The sequence below is a fragment of the Nomascus leucogenys genome, chromosome 3, assembly GCF_006542625.1.
Source record: "Nomascus leucogenys isolate Asia chromosome 3, Asia_NLE_v1, whole genome shotgun sequence".
Taxonomy (NCBI): Eukaryota; Metazoa; Chordata; class Mammalia; order Primates; family Hylobatidae; genus Nomascus; species Nomascus leucogenys.
The window spans coordinates 3787608-3806576 of record NC_044383.1 but is presented as its reverse complement, the minus strand read 5'-3'; the positions used below and the strand labels follow the sequence as shown (position 1 = coordinate 3806576).

Genomic DNA, 18969 nt, shown 5'->3' with positions numbered 1-18969 from the left:
ATCTCCCAGCACCCAGGCCTGACAACTGGGCCACGGGCCATCTGGCATGAGGTGGTAAGTCACACACAGCATGCCATGTGGGCCCGGCCAAGGCCACACGTGCCTATGTGTGTGGGGGCAGGAAGGGTGCCCCCATCTGCGTGGCCCGTTGGGAGAACCCACACAACCTCGAGAATGCCCCTGGAATATTCACCCAGTGATGGTGTGTGGTCACACTGGCAGTGTCCTCTCCCGAAAGCTCTATGAAAGTTTCTAGCATGATGGAAGCATACCATCTGATCAGGGAGCGCAACTATGATCACTCCCTCATGGGATGGGAAATTACGAAATCAGATAGACCTCGCTTTTTGAGAAATTGCTGTGGCTTTACTATTTCCAAAACTATTTCCATCCCTGCTCACAGGGGAGAGGCGGGCATGTTCACACCACAGCCTGCTGCTCTTGCTGCCCGCTGCAGCAGCCTGGGAGGAGATGACAGTTACGTAGGCTTTTGCACTAAACTGCATTGTTAGTCCTTAAAAAGCAACTCTAGTAGGTTTTTAGTGGATTGCATTGTCGTAATGTACACCCTAATCTAGGCGAGCTTTCTGCCCTATTAAAATATCCCAAATATCCCAGGAGTGAGATACCACAGGGATAGCCACCATCCCCACCTCCTCCATCTCTTCCTGTCCTCAGTTTTGGTGACAGTGGCTGGTGGGTGCAGTTGGCCCTTCCTTTTGCACCTGTTGCATGTTAATTGCAGCGTCTTCAGCTACATTGTCGTAAAACATCTGCACAACGCAGTAGGGATCTGATTTTTACGGCGTGTTGGGGGATATTTCCGAATCACATTTCTGAGGATGGTTTTTGACGTTTCCCAATAAAGCTTAACCTACGTGCCCCTCTGGAAGGCCACTGTCTTCTCCCTGGTTGTGAGTCAATTTTGAGTGTTCAGCCTGATGAAAAGGCAGCTCAGATGCTGTTGTTTGTGTTGTAGCTCCATGTAGGGCCCATGAGAACTGTGGATGCGAATGGGGTTTTGGGGGTCCTCTTCCTGCACCAGTGCAGTGACTGTTTCAGGCAGTGTCTACTCTTTGTGCCCCTTGAGGAGAGTAAGTCCTTGTCTTCTCCCCACTGAGGAGGTGGATTCTGCTCCCTCCGTGCACACACGTGAAGATGGGAGTGGTCCCGTCAGTGGGCGCCGACTCCGCTCGCTCCCTCGTGTGTGCAGCCTCCCTTTTGCTGTAAGGACAAGCTCCACTAACTGACATGTGCAGCGTGGCAACACCCTCCCCCACCAGCCTTTCATGACGCCAGCAGTTTCTCACTCTGCAGTGGAGATGCCGTCGCTGGTTAGCAATCCTGCTTGTGGCGATATTCGGAGACATTTATTGTTCTGCAAACCAGCGTGACTCTCTTCTCCTGCTATTAATCTCTATGAGTGTCTCTGTTCCAGTATGGCCTCAGTCACTGAAATGTATAAAGTAGTATCGCATGGGGTGTAAAACCCTAATGTCCGTAAAGTCCACACGTCGGCACCCCATCCCATGGCAAAGCCAAGACTGGAGGTGAGCACAGCATCAGGCAGGAGGGTTCTACAAACACCAAGTCTCGCCCTTCTTGGCATCCACATGCCTCCTGTGCCGAGGGTAGCCAGGTGCTGGTGGCCTTTCTGTGGGCTCCACCGTGTGCAGTGACCTTCAACCTGAGGAGGGGGCTGCAGCAGGACCTGCGGCTACGGTACCCACAGACGCCTCAAATTATAGCACAGATATGCCAGAGATATTCCTTCAAGAAGCCTTCAGCTACGTAGTTTACTATCATTCAGGTTGACAGCCTCCCAAGTTCCCATTAGAAACCTCATTAGAATGGGCTAGGAGGATGAAAAGGTGACCCAGGGACTTGCGGGAGGAAGGGCCCTGGCCAGCAGTGAGCCATTGCTGCTGTCAGTGTCCCCAGGAATGTTTCCCTTTGGCGCTGACAGCAACATCCCAGCCGGAAGGCTGCGCATATCCACTCCAGCCCAGACGGTGAGTCGCTGAGACTCGCTCATTGAAAACATCACTTATATTCAGGCTGAATAGAGTGATTGTGCATTTAAGGGAGGAGAGTGAAAAATGGACTTGGAATATTAGAAAACATCGTAAAGCTCATTGTGCATTAATTCCTTAGGTGGCTTGCAATAAACAGGAGCACATGCTGGTTCATATTACTGCATTTGCTGTTGGCATGAGTTTCTCTTCCCCAACCGGAGTAAGGGATGGCTTTTGCCATGCGGAGCTTTCCTCTATCCTAGGAGCTTGATTTCTCCAGAATTTTCCGGGAAGGACTCACCAGTCAGTGTAAGGTGGTTGGTCAGCATTCCTGGAAGGCTGTCTCCCCAACTCAGCGGGAGACGATGATCAGTTTCCCAGTATATTGAGTAGAAAACTCCTCCCGGCCCACCCCCTCCACAAAGCACCCTTCCTCTTCCTCCTCAGACAGAATTTGCTAAATGCAGTTCAAAGGCAATCAATACATTGCACAGAGTCTCCCCACCTTGTTCTAAACAAATGCATTCCTGAGGAGTTAGTTTATTCACAGATTGCCATGAGCGTTAATGACCCCCCGAGTCTTGTTCTGCCAGTCACCCAGATGGCTGCTGATAAAGACTTAGCATCATGTTCTAAGTGTCAGGGTTGTCAGTGGAGCTGAACCATTTGACCAGAAGAAAAAAATGCACAGGGAGCTATTGATTACAGCTTCTGGGTGTCACTTGTTCACTAGGATTTAGGTATTGATGAGGCTGCGAGTGAAAACCAGCTCTTTCCCTTGTGGGCTGCTGCCCAGAAGAACAAAGGCGGAGTTGGAAAAAATATTCAGCCGGTACCAGAATCAGAGGGATTCCATCATTGATTGAAAGGCCCCTTCATGTTATTTTTGTTGGAAACAAATCTATGGGTTTGGAAGTTTTATAGCATTTGAGAAAGAGGCTGCATAAGTGATGGATTCGCGTATTGGATGAATTAGATTTCACAGCATGAAGATTTCAATGCAGCTGTGATATTATGAGCTTCTTGGTTATTGATAAAAATTACATTTTATGCAGCACATGCTTTAAAGGAGAGGGCATAGAGGGTACGGATCCTTTGAAAATGTCCTTAGGGCCCCAATAAATTTCAGCAGGTTTCATCATCTTAATAGTCTGAAACCTGCCACCAAAATTCACACAAACAGAAGCAGCGTTCCCTATTTCTAATGGTAAAAATAGTGCCTATTTGGTAAGTCACCTCTTCCCATCACAGCATGCTAAGGTGAGGACCAGTCACAGCTGTCGGGGTCATTGTTATTCTGTGCCGTCTGTCCTGGCCTCTGCATTGATGTATAGGAAGAGGGAGAGGGAGACATGTTTATTTTACTCATTTTTATAATTTCATAGCTCATTGAGAGGGAGAGAAGAAAAACCAAAGCTCTGCTGTGAAATCTGCTATTAGGTAGGAAAATTGAATTGGTGCCTAAATGTTTATAAAACTAGATTGAATTAAATGCCTACCTCTTTATCAGTCAAAAACGTGAATTGTATATTATCTAATAATGCCCTCACAGCAATTATTAATGGGACTGTTGTATTGGATAAAAATCATCAATCAGGGTAAATATTCCATCCTGGAGATTTCCTGTGACTCCTTCTGGAAGACTGGGATTCTCAGCTGTTCCAGAACTTGGCAGTTACTACACCTCACTCTAGTAAACTCAACGCTGAAAACAGTCAGCCCTCCGCCACCTGCATGTTCCCATGTCATAGTCGTCAGAAGCCTCTTAGACTGCGTCACTGGTGCACGTTACCAAACTCATCGTCAAATCAGGATGAGCTGCGTGATGTGCTGGAAGCCAGAGCCCCACCTTGCGGCCATGTCATCTGCCGGCATCGGCTGTCACCCCACAAGGTCCCACCTCAACAGTCCACGTCAAGGAGGAGAAGTGTGGTGCATGGAGCCATGCGGGAGAGTGGTTAGAGCCCCTTCTTTGCCACTTAACAGCTTTATGAACTTGGGCACAAGACTCCATTCGGCCGGAGGCTGAGACAGGCCTGGTGGGGCCTGGCGGGGGTGATGGGGGACATAGATGGGGTGGAAGATGCAGCAGCATCAGGCACGGGCACACCCGCTCCCAGGGGCTTTAAGCACCTTTTCCAAGGGGGGCTGGGGCTTCCCCCACCTCCCTCGGGGACGTGTGTAGCTGGGCCCCACAGAGGGCCACACCCACCAGGTGAAATCTGTGGCAGGTACATGTGTGGCAGTGACACAAGCCGCCTGCCCCGAAAGCCTCAGGGGATGCAAGAGTAGGAATCACCTCCCCAGGAAGCAGAGGTGCCCAAGAAATAGAGCTTGGAGACGCTGGGCACACGCCCCCAGCTGCTTCCTCCAAAAGCTCACCTGACCAGTAGCTGATTGCTTTGTCCAGTTCACTGGCTTTGGAGGGTGGAGCGTGGGGAAGCTGGGCATGGGCAGAAATCATCTTTATGTTGAGCTGGGGATACGCTCAGCTGGAGAGAAACAGAAGAGTGAAGTCGGAGTGATACCCAGGGGGTACCCAGAATGATACCCGGGGGGTACCCAGAATGATACCCGGGGGTAGCCTGGACACGCCTCAACCTTGGGATCCTGCAGGAACGGCTGTTTGTTCTCATCAGGGCAGGACGCTGGGAGCAGGGCAGCCATGTGTGAGGGCCCGGGGGGAGGCCCCGGGTCTGCAGCATCCGTGTCTGGGCCATCTAGGGTGCAGGGATGAGTGGGCTGCCCTCCAGCTCAGGATGCAGGGAGGAAGGGGGGCCAGGCAGTAAGCAATCCCTAGGCATCTCCCATGTGCCCTCCATGTGTCGTGCCGGTCGAGAACCTTCCAGAGTGAGCTTGGTACCCTTCCCCATTCTTCTAGAGCCCGCGCTGGCTCCTGTGGTCGTGCTCATTGGCAGTTTACCTTCTTCACGGAGCAGCCACTGTGATGCTTTGCATGATGATGAGGCATGTCCCCGCACACATCCCCCGAGATGTCCTGGCCCCTTAGTGGCTGCCCACCCATACACCTGCTCCCCAGGCGCCACGAGCTACTTAGGGATGAAGGCTGTTGCCTGGGAGGCTCTCCAGCCATTTCTTTCTTTAGAAATCTGTGCGAGACTTCCCCACGTGCTCCTGGGAAGCCATTCTGGAGCAGCTCTTCACAGTAACTGCTTGTTGGGAAGCTTAAGCAAATGGCCCTGGAGCCCCCAGAGTCCCCCGCAGTGGCCGCGCAGGCTCTGTGGCCATCCCTGTCTGCCCAGGCAGAGGGGGACAACCAGAGAGATGCCCATATGTTACTTCCCTGTCTTCCACCTTCCTGAGCCAACTGAGAAATAGATAGCAGACCTCAAGATTTTAGCTTTATTAGGGTAAAAGCGAGATTGAAGGCAGGGGGTGGAGGACCGGTGGCATGGCCATGGTGGCTTCCCAGTAATTCCCACAAGAATTACATTCACCATCACTGTCCCCTCTGGCTAAGCTGAGGCCTCCCCAGCCAGGTAAGGGACTGACCATCTCAGAAGAGATCAGGGCACCCTGAGCCCTGGGGCAGGCAGGTCACCTGCAGGAGCCCTAACATTGCTAAGCTGGGCATGCCCCTCCCTTCCTCCCTTATCGGTGCTCAGTGACTCATTCTCCCTTGTGGGTGTGAGAGTGGAGGAGGCCAGCACCCACATGGAAACCAGAGGCCGGGGCCACAGCACCTGCCCCCACCCACCACAGGTGGCTCTCAGAGCTTCAGCCGGACAGTGGACCCATGGAGCTCCTCCTGTCTACACAACTCAGGCAGCGCCAAAGGACCAAGGCAGAGTCTCCCTGAGGACTGCACTGAAGGAGGCGCCCGCCCCTCTGGAGGGAACAGGGATTCCCTTCCCCTGGTGGAACATAAAGAAGCAGCTGGTAGGCAGGATCCGGGGCCTGTGCGTGGCCTCGTGGTTGTGGTCCTCACTCTGGATCAGCCCCTATCAGCACAGGGCATCCTGAGTTTAGGTCAGCCACAGATCCGGATCGTGCCGGCTCCAGGCTAGGAAATAACAGGTTGGGCATTGCCAGAGGCCCCAGGATGCTGCCGCCAGAGTCCTGTGCCTGGGGGCGTGGGAGCCACGTGGGAGGCGCCGCCTGTAGCTTGGAGCTCTCTGGAGCCTTGCCCTCACCCTTTCAAGGTGGTGCCAGCCCTGGCCTCACGTGTGGGATGAGGATGGCAGCATTTTGAGCTGTGGGTGAGTTTGGGTGAATTGAGAGCCATCGCTGCCTTGGGTCCCTGGGTGGAGCCCTTTTGACAGTCACTGCTTCCTCTTTGGTTGGGTGGGGGTGGTTTTCCTTGTGATGTAAGCTCACTTTTTGAAGCTCCTCTGCCAGTTTAAGACAGATGTGTGCTCACCGTCACTCTCGGGTGAACGGCTGGACGACAGCTCTGCCTCCCTGAACTCCTGAATTAAAAGGCTGTAGCAGCCTGTGGAAGGGCTGAGGGCAGGGAGGGGTACTGGGTCTGGGTCCCTGCTGGGACCCAGTGGAGAAGCTGAGCGTGCCCTTCCCCCAGTGGGGGTGACCAGGGAGCTTCTTAGACACCTACAGGCACCCCAAAACTACGGAGGGAGACACATCCCCACTCCTGGGCACAGTACGAGGCAGGGGTTGGCCAAGTCCTCCTGTCAAGGGCCAGAGAGTAAATATGTTAGGCTTGGCAAAGCAGCCACAGCCAGTATGGAGAAAAAGGTATGGCTGTGTTCCAGTAAAGCTTCATTTACAAAAGCAGGTGGTGGGCTTCGTGGGCCCACAGCCACAGTTGGCCGGCCATGGGCTGGAGAGGCCTGTGCAGGTACGGTCTTCTCTGACGCTTCCTGTGATGCCTGTGTGATATCTGGGGAGTCTGAGAGCGTCACATACCACCAGAACTTGGAAATGTAGTTTTCAGTTTTGTAAGCGAACGTTGTAAATTACTCACCGGATGAAATTAAGTTTTCTCCTCCCAAATCATGGCATAAAGCAATTCTCTGAAGATGCCCCACGTCACTTCAGGACATTCGTCCCTCCCCCAGCCCATGCCGAGACCCCCAGGGACTCAAGGGCCTCAGGGGAGGGGGAGTCCATGCTGAGACATAGCTGGCACCCACCCATGCCAACAGCCTGCCCCCGGCACGGGCCCTGCTTGGTGGGCACAGGACTCCTGTCAATCAGGGCCTTGCCCTTGACCCCAAAGATTTCATTTTCCAGATCCCTGACTGACAGTGGCTGCCCCCCTGTCTTCCAGGTCCCCATCCTCATCCCGTGCCACAGAGTGGTCTGCAGCAGCGGAGCCATGGGCAACTACTCCGGAGGACTGGCCGTGAAGGAATGGCTTCTGGCCCATGAAGGCCACCGGGTGGGGAAGCCAGGCTTGGGAGGGAGCTCAGGTCTGGCAGGGGCCTGGCTCAAGGGAGCGGGAGCTACCTCGGGCTCCCCACCTGCTGGCCGAAACTGAGTGTGTGCAGCAGGATGGATGTTTGAGCGACACACACGTGTAACACTGCATTGGATGCGGGGCGTGGAGCCACCGCTGTATTAAAGGAAGTGGCGGTGTCCTGGGAACAAGCGTGTCTGCCCTCTCTGTTTCCATATTTTACAGAGGATGAGTTCAGATGCCCGCAGTCCTGCACACATTGGTTTCCTTCTCTAACGCTGCCCTTGCTCTATTTTTCATGTCCATTAAAACAGGCCAAGTGAGTGTGGAAGGCCTGGCTCATGTTGGGGCCACAGCCCAGGATGGGGCAGGCTGGCACCCTCAGGACACAGACGGCTGCCACAGCTGCCGTCTAGGGCCAGCTAAGGCCTGTCCCAGTCCGTCCACACTAGAAAGCTGGCCCTGCCCCATCCCCACCATGCCTCCTTTCCTGGCTGTGTCCACGGCTGTGGTGGCATTTTCCACTCACAATTCCTAGCATCCCACACTCAGGTCTCACTGAAGGAAAGGGGAACAGGCCAAGGAAGTCGATATTTACAGAGGTTTTCTAGCTGTGTTTCCCACCTGCCAAAAAGGCTAATGCAAGCTGCATCCACTTACGGTCTGTATCAGGTGAGTAGAAAATAACCATTTGCCAAGATTTGGAAAGACAAAGAGCTCTCTGGACACGAGTTCCATGGAGCTTGCCCCTCTCTGAGAGCTGAAGTCAAGTCTCACCCTCTGTCCATACTCCCTGGCCTAGTGTGCTCTGGGTAGCAGGTAGGAAGGGACAGGGGCCTCACATCTCAGGGGCTGCACGAAAGGGCCCTTAGGGACCATGGGCTTGTTAGGACCCCAGCACCCCAGTGTCGATCCTGGAAGTCAAAGGTCACAACTGTGGGGGGCCAGCTTATGTCACTGATGGCAGCAGCGAGGGTTGCCAGCATGGGCGGTGCGCTGCTGTCTGATAACTTCATTATTGTGTCGTCATTCTAGCTGTATAATTAACTATATCCAAAAGACGGAAGGGAAACCTGTAGCTCTGTATATGGAGAAATAAAACGGCATATGATGTATAGAGAAAATAAACCGCACCCAACTGTGCACTAGAGCGCCGTGTTCTTACCCGACGTTCCTTGCCTTGGTGTGAACCACAGCAGGGAAGCTCGCGTGGTTCTATACGTCACCGAGGCCTGGATGAAAACGTGGCCTTACGATGTGTATGGTTGGGACCTGCCTTCTATTTCGTGTTTTCTTAACACCAACAAAAGAAAACCGATTTCAGACTTTTTTCGCTGATTTATGATTTATTATATCCCTTTCTGGCATCAGCCAAAATCTGGGTTTTTCCTATGACATGAAGTAATGGGACTCTTACCCCATTGTCTTAACTCTTGGTATTTTTGAAGCAGGGTAAGTCACACAGCGGGTCACGTAGACACGTGCTGTTTTGTGGGACAGGCCCTGGGCCTCCTTGCTCCTGGCAGGCCTCAGGTGCCGCACACCGCGTCACCGTCAGGACTCGCAGGCTGTCTGGTCATTTTTGACGTTGCTGAAGGTGAGTGGGAAAAGCTGGGTGCACTCTGCCCCAGAGGTGGTGCCCTGTGTCCCCCACAGATGATGCCCCTGCCCAGTGATGGCCGGTCACCAGGCACGGCTTTCCCCTCTGCGTGAACAGAACAGAAGCTTCTAGCTCTCCAAGGCAGCAGCTTGGGGCCTGGTGGCCCGGGTGTGCGAGCCGTGAGTGCTTTCCAACAGAGGGCACCAGAGCCGTGCGGTGTGCTGTGGAGACCCTGGCACCACTTCCCTGCTGGAGGATGGATTTGAAGGAGGGTGGCTGGGCGGCACCCCAATGGCTCCCTGTGCTCCCTGAGACCCTGCACGCCGCCCTCTGCAGCCACATGTGGACCGGCAGGCATACACGCTGCAGGCAGGCTGCCTCCGCTGTTTGGGTCCCATGAACGACGACGGGAGCCTCCTAGTGAGATCTCCAGGTTTCTAATCAGGCACAGGCTCTGAGGGAGGGTCCTGGGGCCACATGACTGCAGGCAGCGAGGGCCGAGCGCCCAGATCCAGGTCAGCTCCTGGTGGCAGGGGACCCGCCCGTCAAAGCCATCTGAGGTGAGCCAGCAAATCCGTGTGGCCTGGGAGCACAGGTGGGCCTGTTTGGGCCATGCCCTTGGTGCAGTACAAAACCAGGTTCTGCTTCCTCTCCGAGGGTTTCCGCGGCCCTGTCAGAACAGGCTTGATAGATGCCCCGAGGTTCCCTCTGACAGCCGCAGCAGCAGGGCTCAAACCGGTGGGGCCATGTACTGCTCCAAGGACAAGCTCTGCTGAGGCCGACATGAAAAGCCAGCACGCGGGTCGCCTGGAGCCGCTCTGGCTCCAAGCTGTAGCACCGCTCGTGAAAATACAGAGGGAGAGGGAAGGCACAAAGAAATACAAAACTATTTTCCAAATAAAAAGAAATGTCGAAACAAGAAAGCTGTGTTCTTCGGCCTTGGCCCCAGGTCCCCCTCACCGTGTCGCATTTCCCAGCACTGCGATGCTTTGAAGGCTGACACTGAGACCCACCACGGCGCGACAGCCACCTCGCAGCCACTCAGACTGGCCGACCACGCTCACCTGTTTCCAGAGAGAATGAGAGAGTCAGAAGTAATATTTGTTTTTGCAGAACTACACTTGTAGCAAAGTAAGTTGCCTTTGGCCATGCAGGAGACTGTTGTGAGGAGTTGTCCTTCTCCCAGTCTCTCTTCCCGTAGGGAACAGAAGTGTCCAGTAAACCCACCCACATTCCACGTGTCCTGTGGCCGCCTCCAGTGGTGAGTCTGTAAGGCCAGAGAAGAGCAGCTATGACCGTGCAAACGCGCACGTTAGGGTGTTGGCTGATGCAGAATCAGGAAGCCTGGAAGAGCTCTCGCATGAGGAACTGCAGAACTTCTTATGGGCATGAATTTGCACTTCCAGATGTGAAGGTTGCAGGCACCGGGTGTTGCAGAGGAAGTGGGCAAGCTCACCTTATAGAGAACTTAACTGGGGTTTGTAATTCGTATACACTTCTTACCCAGCAGAAACAGCTTACTGAACACCCCTTGGGTGGCTGGATAATGTGCTAGCGACTGAAACCATCTCTGCGACTTAAGCTTCTCTGGTGCATAGCACCCCGCATGCTTCTCCAGAATCCCGTTTGGAGGGGCCAAGCAAGTCCAATATAGATATGTTTACACTGAAGCCATCAGTTTTGTTTCTTACATCGTTTGTAAACAGCAGTATTATCCTGGAACTTGTTTCCTACAAAACTGTAAGATAAGGATAAAATCCCATCCACCTGAATTGCTGAGAAACCTAAGTGGTGGTGTGACCCACCGGAGCCCTGTGGAGTGGCGGACTCTGGGGAGTGGCTGATCAGTGAGATTCTCACAGCAATGTGAGGCATCCTCCTCGCAGAAATGCATTTACAGATGTTGCTGTATCCCCTGACCTGGCCTACAAGGACAGAACAGCCCTGGGGGCCACGTCCCCTCCCTGTCTTGTCTGCCACTTGCCCACCTTGGCTGTCCATGCACCCGTAGCTGTGACCATGGGCGGTGGCACCAGCTCAGACTTCACCCCGTTGCAGCGGGCAGGATGTTACACTGAGCTGATGTGAGATTGTTCATGAAGCTGCAGATCTTAGTGCTATTTGGGCTTCTAACAGCACAGAGGAGGATTCTGAAGTGAGAGGGAAATTGGCTTCATGTAGGAGCAAGGAGGAAAGTGTTTTATTTTACTAAGAAGATTTTACTGGAAGACCAATCCCGAAACGGCCCTTGCTTCAGCCACAGCTGCTGGGATGTCCTCAGGCCTCCCCTGTCTTGTCTGCATGTCTTCTTGTTGCCGTCGGGACAGTGGGGTCCCCGGAAACAGTCCAAGGCCCTGGGGTGAGGGATTTAAATTTTTTTACTTCCCTCAGACCTCAGACCGTGTGGGGTTTTTTTTCTTTTTCTTTCTTGTTCACGGGCATTTGATTAAAAGTTTGTGTTTAAAGAGCTGAACTTCACATCAGTTTTACTTATCAGTTTGAAAGACATTGAGATCTAAACACGGCTCTGCCCAAGACCTCTGCCAAGCAACCCTGTCTGTCTGTCTGTCTGAAGGGACGGGAAGGTGGAGAAACTGCAGGTACTGACCTGTCTCTAAGCCACTGAGGGCAGCCGTCCAGTGTCCTCAGGACCCCATGGCTCCAGCTGCTGACAGATGGGAAACGTCTGGCCTCCATCACCCGGGTCGGCCCTGACAAGGATCTGTAATGGGGGCAGGGAAGGGGGTGGATGAGAAAGTAGGAAGTGGATGCTGGGCAGCGAGGTGCAAATTGACGGCAGAGCCCAGCCCGACAGCACCTTTGATGGATGAAAGGACATTGTTAACAAGCCTTTAAAGTTTCTCATTAATGTTTTTTTTCACTGAAAAAAAAGCCACCAGAAAAAAATTCCACATGGACAGTAATTAAGATCGATCCCGTACAGTATGGTATCAATGTTAGGAGCCTTTAGGAAAAAATTATCCACCCTCCTATTAAAGACTTATTTTCAAGCTGCCATTTTCCAGGCTGTTGAAAGTCCCTGGCAGTATGGGGACCTGGGCAGTCAGGCACGTTCCACAGATGTGATGTGGTCGGCCTCACAGGTAATGTTCCTGCTGTGGCCTGAGGATGCAGAGTGGAGCCCCCGAGCTTTAGTTGTCGCGGACTCTGATGCAGTCGGGCGAGGAAGGGTGGGGAAGGATCTGATGGATCTGCTGCCATGGAGAAGCTGGAGTTCTTCTCAGCTCTGAGTGAGCCCCAAGGAATGCGTCTGAGCTGAGTGCATGTGGTGCCCATGGTTCTCACCAGAGATGCTCAAGCCCTTGGGCGAGGGGGCCGTCTCTTCTTGTTTCTACCCAGAGGCTGGGCCAGCCCCCCCGTTATACACATGGCACCACACACGGGCATACCCAACGGTTCTTTCCAAGTCTTCGAGTTATATGTCACTGCTGTTCGGACCCCGGACACTGGCGGAGCGCATGCTTCCAGGTTGATTTGTTGACCCACATTGAGGAAACCCACCTGGAGAAAGTATCAAGGTCGTAACGTTAAGCAACATGCGATATTGTGCAAAAAGGATTGTGTGTTGTGATTGCCATGGCTATGAGGAGAAGTGGATGCACGTGTGAGACTTGGCTGGTGACGAGGAAGCATGTATGGAGCATGGAATCAGGTCCTGAGCAAGCAGGCGGTCCTCCAGGGTGGCGGAATTGGCCCTGGGTCCCCGCCCAAAGGCTGCTCCGCTCTGGGCCTTGGTGGGAAAGCTCTGCCCTCTAGGCTGGCCTCTGAGAGGGCTTTGGTGCAAGACGGGGACCATCACCTTCCTGTCACTGCCCACTTTCTAACCAGACAAGGAGGGTGTCTGTACCTGGCGCTAACCCAGGGTTTGGGGGACTGCCTCCCATCAGACAGAGAAGGCTTCGTTTCTCAGCAGCTCCAGGCTTTAATTCACTCCCAGGATGTGTTTCTTTTGGGGGTAAAACAGTCCCCACAGAGAGTTAAATTTTAGGAAGCCATGAGATCCTTCCAGATGAAAGGCATCGTGTAAGTGTATGGTACTGTTACTGAGCAAAAGCCCCAGTGCTCCTAGGTGTGGCAACGAGACGCCTGCACTCACCGGGCACCACCCAGCCGGGGCGGGCGCTCCCCGGGACTGGCAGGTTCTCCAGGTGCCTCCTTCCTCTTGCAGCTTTGCTCACTTTGTCGATTTTCAGGAAGGGGAATTTTAAATGTCCCCCCAGTCCTGAAGAGAGTGAACAGCATCTTCAGGAGGAGGCCTCACCGTCATCATTACCACACTGGCCATAAACCAGAGACCCTGCTGGAGAAACCCTCTGCAGGCCTTGGAAGCCTCACACGTCCCAGTTACGGGCAGTGCAGCCGTCGCCTCCAGAGAAGATTCCTCTGCAATGGGAAAGTGTTTGTGAAATGGGGCAGGGTTTACATAATTGGTGTGAGCCTGAGCACACCTGGCACACCTGTGTCCTCTGCATACACCTGCCTGGGTGCCAATGCTGCTTGCAGGTGGTTTTGGAGAAGGTGCAGGCCTGGCTTCCATATGGCACATGGTGGCTTTTCTAAGACTGTTCACATGTCCCCCAGTGAGGAGTGGCCCTGGCCCCTTTTTCCTGTAGATTACCGACACCGCTGGAGGGCCCGTGAGGATCCTTCTGTCCCTGCAAGGTGTGGCCTGCTGGGGTGTTCCTCCAAGGTGTGGCCTGCTGGGGCGGGTCCTGCCAAGTCTTCATCTCCATCACCGCTCAGCAGCGTGTAGCCTGATGTGGGAGGCGCCCAGGAGGGGAAGCAGAGACATCTTGCCTTTCTCTAAAAGCCACTCCAGTGACCAAGAGGTAACTTGAAATCATGGGCACAGACACCCATAAATCATCACAGCTAAGCCGGCCCCCAGCCCCCTCCCAAGGGGTCTTCTGCTGGCACCACCACCACCCAGAAGGAGAGGTGGGTTGCCGAGTGGGCTGCTTTGGCCCGGCTCCACCAGGGGTGGGAGACACTTGCCAGGTCCAGAGCCGCGGCTGACCCTGGAACTGGGAGGGGAGCTGTTTTGCAGTTGTCAAACCCAGTATCTGCCATGTGAAGCTCCCTGCCCCACACTTTGTAATTCAAACCTCATCTGGGCAGGCATCCCTGAAATGCACCTTTCCCAGAAGTCTTGCTTTTTCCAGAACTTAAGTATTCTCACTCAGGGAGCTGTCTCCTAAGCCACCATTCTGGAGTGCTTTCTTGGGAAAAAAGCCTTTCTTGGACTCTGCATGGTGGCCCTGGGGACTGGCACTCACCTCCCCTGAGCCCCTTGCTGGAGACAGCAGAGTAGCCCGACCAAGGGCTCCTCCCACCTGACCAGACGGGCCATCCACCAGCGCACCCAAGGCTGGACTCCAGCCTTCAGGGAGCCTCGGGTCCAGGTGAGTACATGGAAGAGAATCCCTGAGCCAGACCTGGGACGTTCTGGAACACTCTGGAGCTAGCTCTCCTGCAAGAGCTGTGGGCTGGGAGTTGGCACCACCAATTCCATGGAGAAGTTGGCCTGGTAGTGGCTGTGGAGCTCTGGAACAGGAGGCCCCCAAGGGGCTGCACGCCAGTGCACAGACTGCCTCTCTCATTGCTGATGGGTGAAGCAGACCCTTGGGACAGAAGGACCCTGTGCTCCCCCGCCCCCCAGGCCAGGATCGGGTGGCTGTCATCAGAAGGCCCCACTCCAGGGTGTCACTGTCAGCTTCCTGGGTCCCCAGCAGGCTTTGATCCTTCCCCCACAGCCACAGAGGGTGGGCCTTCCTCACCCACAGGAGCCTTGGCGGGCAGTGTTCCCACCATGTGAGGTCCCCCAGGGCGCTAACTCCCCCGCCCTTTGGCTGCCGTCCTCCAGCAGCAGGAGTGGAGAGCAGCCCTGCTCCACAGCAGCCGTGGCCAGAGGCATTCTAGCCACCCGAGCAGGAAGTTCACAGCCCCGTCTTGACTCTAGGTTAGCCGAACATAAGACCACCGTGGGCCACCGGCTGCCTCCACCTCCCGCTCCCCCCAGGCGGCCACACCCAGCACATGGTCTGCAGAGGCCCCAGTGAGCGGAACTGGGGGAACAAGGACCTGAGGAACTGGAGAGAAGCCCCTTTCCCAAGAACCTGCACAGTAAGCATGCTCTTGGGGCCCCCGCAAGGCCACTGGAGGAGACAGCCGGGCTCTGGCCACCCCAGATCTGCAGGGGTCGCTGCCTTCACTCTGACATGGAAGCGTGGCTCATAGGGCTCAAGGAGCAGGCAACAGGGAGCAGCCATGGAACCCCAGTCCCTGGGCTCCTGCATGCACTGAGAGCCTGGCAGGGTGGGTGGTGGGAGAAAGTACCCAGAGGTGACGGGGGAGAGGGACGAAGGCCTCAGGCGAGCTCTGATGTCCCGGCCAGGGCACTGGGCCCAGTTCAGGGCTTTGCAGGCTTCTGTGTACCCTGTATGGCTGGGTTTTAGGCCAGGACTGTGACCTGTGGTAGAAGGTCCAGAGTATCTGAGGACATCCAATCCCAGAATCTGCCTGATCCGGGGATGCCAGGCCTGAGTGAGCATGCCCAGAAGCCAGAGGGAATCCTGGTGTCTGTAGCCCTGACCGAGTATCAGGCGTTTTCCCGAGGCACACTTGGGCCTCCCAGGAATGCCCTTCAGCTGCAGGGATGCAGCCCTGGACAGCATGCACAGGTTAAATCCAGAATGTTGAGACAGGTAAAAAGAAGGGCCATGGCCATGTCAGCTGCTGGTGCTCACAGACATTCCTCTAATAAACTGTGACAATGAGGATGGCAGATGAGATGTAGGATGTTGTGGTTCGGGCCTGGGAGAGGTCGAGGCTGGTGGCCCCACAGATGGGCTGGTTCTTTTCGTCACCTTTTAATGATTGCATCTGTGGGGTGAGCATGTTCCTCTCGACCTTCTGCTGTGTCCCCCTCTGGACCAAAGCCTGAAGTGGGCTGGGCCTCTTCCTGTGAGGCCTCCTGCCGGGACCCGCCTTGCTTCTAAGATGGAGGGACATCTTCCCCTGACTCGGGAGGGCCAGGTCCTGCCACTTGGACGGGAGGCCACTGCATGGAGCCAGGTCCTGCCACTCAGAGCGGGGGACCAGTGCATGGAGCCAGGGTGGTAAATGTGGGCCTCCCTGACCCGACCTGCCCAGGGAGGTCCTCGGTGTTCATGTCTGCAAAATGGCAATGGGGGAGCTTGCCTCAAAAGAGTGATAGAAGTAGCAAGAGACTTCAAAGATCTTTGAAAAATTTACAAGGCACAAAAAAAAATACAGTCATCAGAAAAAACTCTCCAAGGCACATGCAAAGAAGTATGGCCAAGGATATGGTATGCATAGCATAACCAAAGTTGTGTTATGTAAAGAAATGGGATCAACCCAGCGACCCAGCAATGAGAGACTGGATACATCCACTGGAAACATTCAGTAGAATGGGTGTGATCTCAGCCTATTTGTCTTCTCACGGGAAGAGGCCCATCCCTACAGAGTGGTAAGGGAGAAGAGTTGATGCAAAATGATATGTAAGGCATGTGCCCGGGTGCGATGCCCAGAAACAGGCCAGAGCTCATTACCCGTCTCCGGGTGAGGGGATTACAAGCAGTTTCCCTTCTTTATACCTAGCTATGCAGGTGTGTGTATACAAACACACATACACACACACACATATACTGTACACACTACCTAAGGAGGGAGGAACAAAGGAAGGAAGGAAGGAATCTCAGGTTTTTTAAATGCAGCCTGTAACATATGTGAAGGTTTTTAAAATTTGCTTTTCATTTCTATTTTTATTTTAGATTCAGGGGAGGCATGTGCAGGTTTGTTACAAGGGTGTATTGCATGATGCTGAAGTTTGGGCTTCTATCGATCCTGTCACCCAGATAGTGAACATCTGTATCCAATAGGAAGTTTTTCAGCCCTTACCCCCTCTTCCCTCCCTTTGGAGTCCCCAGTGTCTGTTGTTCCCATCTTTATGTCTGTGTGTACCCAAGACTTAGCTCCCACTCATAAGTGAGAACATGTGGTATTTGGATTTCTGTTCTTGCATTAATTTGCTTAGGAGCATGGACTTCAGCTGCCTCCATGTTGCTGCAAAGACGTGGTTTTCTTCTTTTTTATGGCTGCATACGTATCCATGGTGTATACGTACCAAATTTTCTTTATCCAGTCCACTGTTGATGGACACCTAGGTTTATTACATGTCTTTGCTATTGTGAATAGTGCTGCAATGAGCATAGGGGTGCATGTGTCTTTTCAGTTGAACAATTTATTTTCCTTTGAGTAGATACCCAGTGACAGGATTGCTGGGTTGAATGGTAGTTCTGTTTTAAGTTCTCTGAGAAATCTCCAAACTGCTTCCCACAGGGGCTGAAGCAATTTGCGAGGAATCTCTATTTTTTAAAAAGAAAGCTCAAGAGAGAGGAAGCAGCAGACCCCCTCCACACAGCGTAGACCCCCAGGACCCACATGAGGAACACAGTTCTCGATTTGAAGAGACCAATTCCCAAGGAGGTTTATAAGAAGAAATACCTGTTAGTGTTCATTTACTGTCTCAGGAAGACCCCGGAGTCTGAGAAGTGGTCTTTGAAGTAGTTGGTTCATAAGTTATTGACCGAGGGTCTAGGGATGGAGGAAGCTGTGCCTGGCCAGCTCCGTGGCTGTGTTCTCCGGGGAAGAGTTATCATTTTGTTAAGATGTTACTCTAAAGGATGCTTTTAAGGAAATGTCCAGAATGTAGACAGAAACTAGCATCTGCCCTCAGAGAGTGAGCACCACCCAGGATTGCAAAAGCGCTCTCATCCCAGGTACACAAGAGCCTCTGTTTGTCTTATGGCTTTTATGATTTTAAATGACCTGAGGTATGCACGCGTGACAGCAGATTCATGGGGGCTGCAGAAACCCCTTGAGAAGAGAGGTATGTTGTCTCTGCACCTCCTGTACGCAGGTTGTGTCGGGGGTTTCCTAACCTGGGGGGCAGAGGAGGTGGCCTTTGGTCTGAGTGTGTTCAGTGCATGCGCATTACAACCTCACGTCTCTCCTTCCAGCAGCCCGGCTCAGGGGCCGCGTAGGAAGCCATGGAGGCGTAGCGTTTCTCTCTAGCACCAGTGCCCTCCCGTAGTCCGGGCTGCCCAGGGATGTGCGGAACTGGACACCAGCGGCTGGACCCTGAGGGGCAGCTGTGGGGGCCAAGAGGACACACGGAGGTTTTTCACCTGTGTGGAGAAAACACTCAGGGAATGGGGGAAGGAGAGTCGGTTTTTAAATTTCATTTTTGCAGATTCTGCCTCGTTGTGACTGCCATTGTTATAACTCTTGTTTCTGTTGAGAAAGTGGCGGAAGGATTTCAGAAGGACAGAGAGTGAGTTTGGTAGCGAGTTCAGAGATCACCAGCCAGCTTCATTTACTCTTCTTCCTGAAAGCAGCACTGGGCAAGTGTTGCTCTAAACCCCTTGGTCGCAAGGGCCGGTCCCAGCCCTGTGAGAGCTGCCTGGGGTCCACACTTTCCCAGCCCCTTCTCAGTTTGTCTGCTGGGTGCCAGACAAGCCGAGGCCAGATGCTGGGAACTCTGACAGCCCCTGATTTGTGCTGATTTCCTTTCCTGGGTCCCCACTGGAGCCTGTCCTAGCTCAAGGCCTCCTCGTGGAGCTTCCTGGAGCTGGGAGCACACGAGCAGGAGGATCTTCAAGGCCAGGGAGATGGAAGTGCACACAGCAGAGACGCCGTCTCACACCTGCAGAGGACAAGGTCAGCAGGTTTCAGAAGCCCCCAAAGAAATGCAGAAAGCCCAGACCGCGGGGCAGCACGGCCACCATGCCAGCTACTAAAGTCACCTCGATAAGGTCAGGAGGTGTTTCTTTTCTTATCCCTCAATGCTTTTTGTGAAGATGAAGCTTTCAGCCATGGAAGACGTGAAGCCCGTGGGCACGCAGGCCTCATGTGCTTCTGAAGCAGTGGCT

General features: G+C 53.8%; 1 protein-coding gene across 1 annotated transcript in view; it reads left to right on the top strand.

Moving 5' to 3' along the window:
• The window catches only part of MGMT (O-6-methylguanine-DNA methyltransferase), a 299169-nt gene extending 291585 nt beyond the window's left edge, over window positions 1-7584 (top strand). Inside the window, exon 5 of the mRNA XM_003275486.4 lies at window positions 7267-7584. Within this exon, the coding sequence (XP_003275534.2) occupies window positions 7267-7476 (210 nt within the window). The 3' untranslated portion in view covers window positions 7477-7584. The remainder of the gene's footprint in view (window positions 1-7266) is intronic.
• The last annotated feature ends 11385 nt before the right edge of the window (window positions 7585-18969 follow it).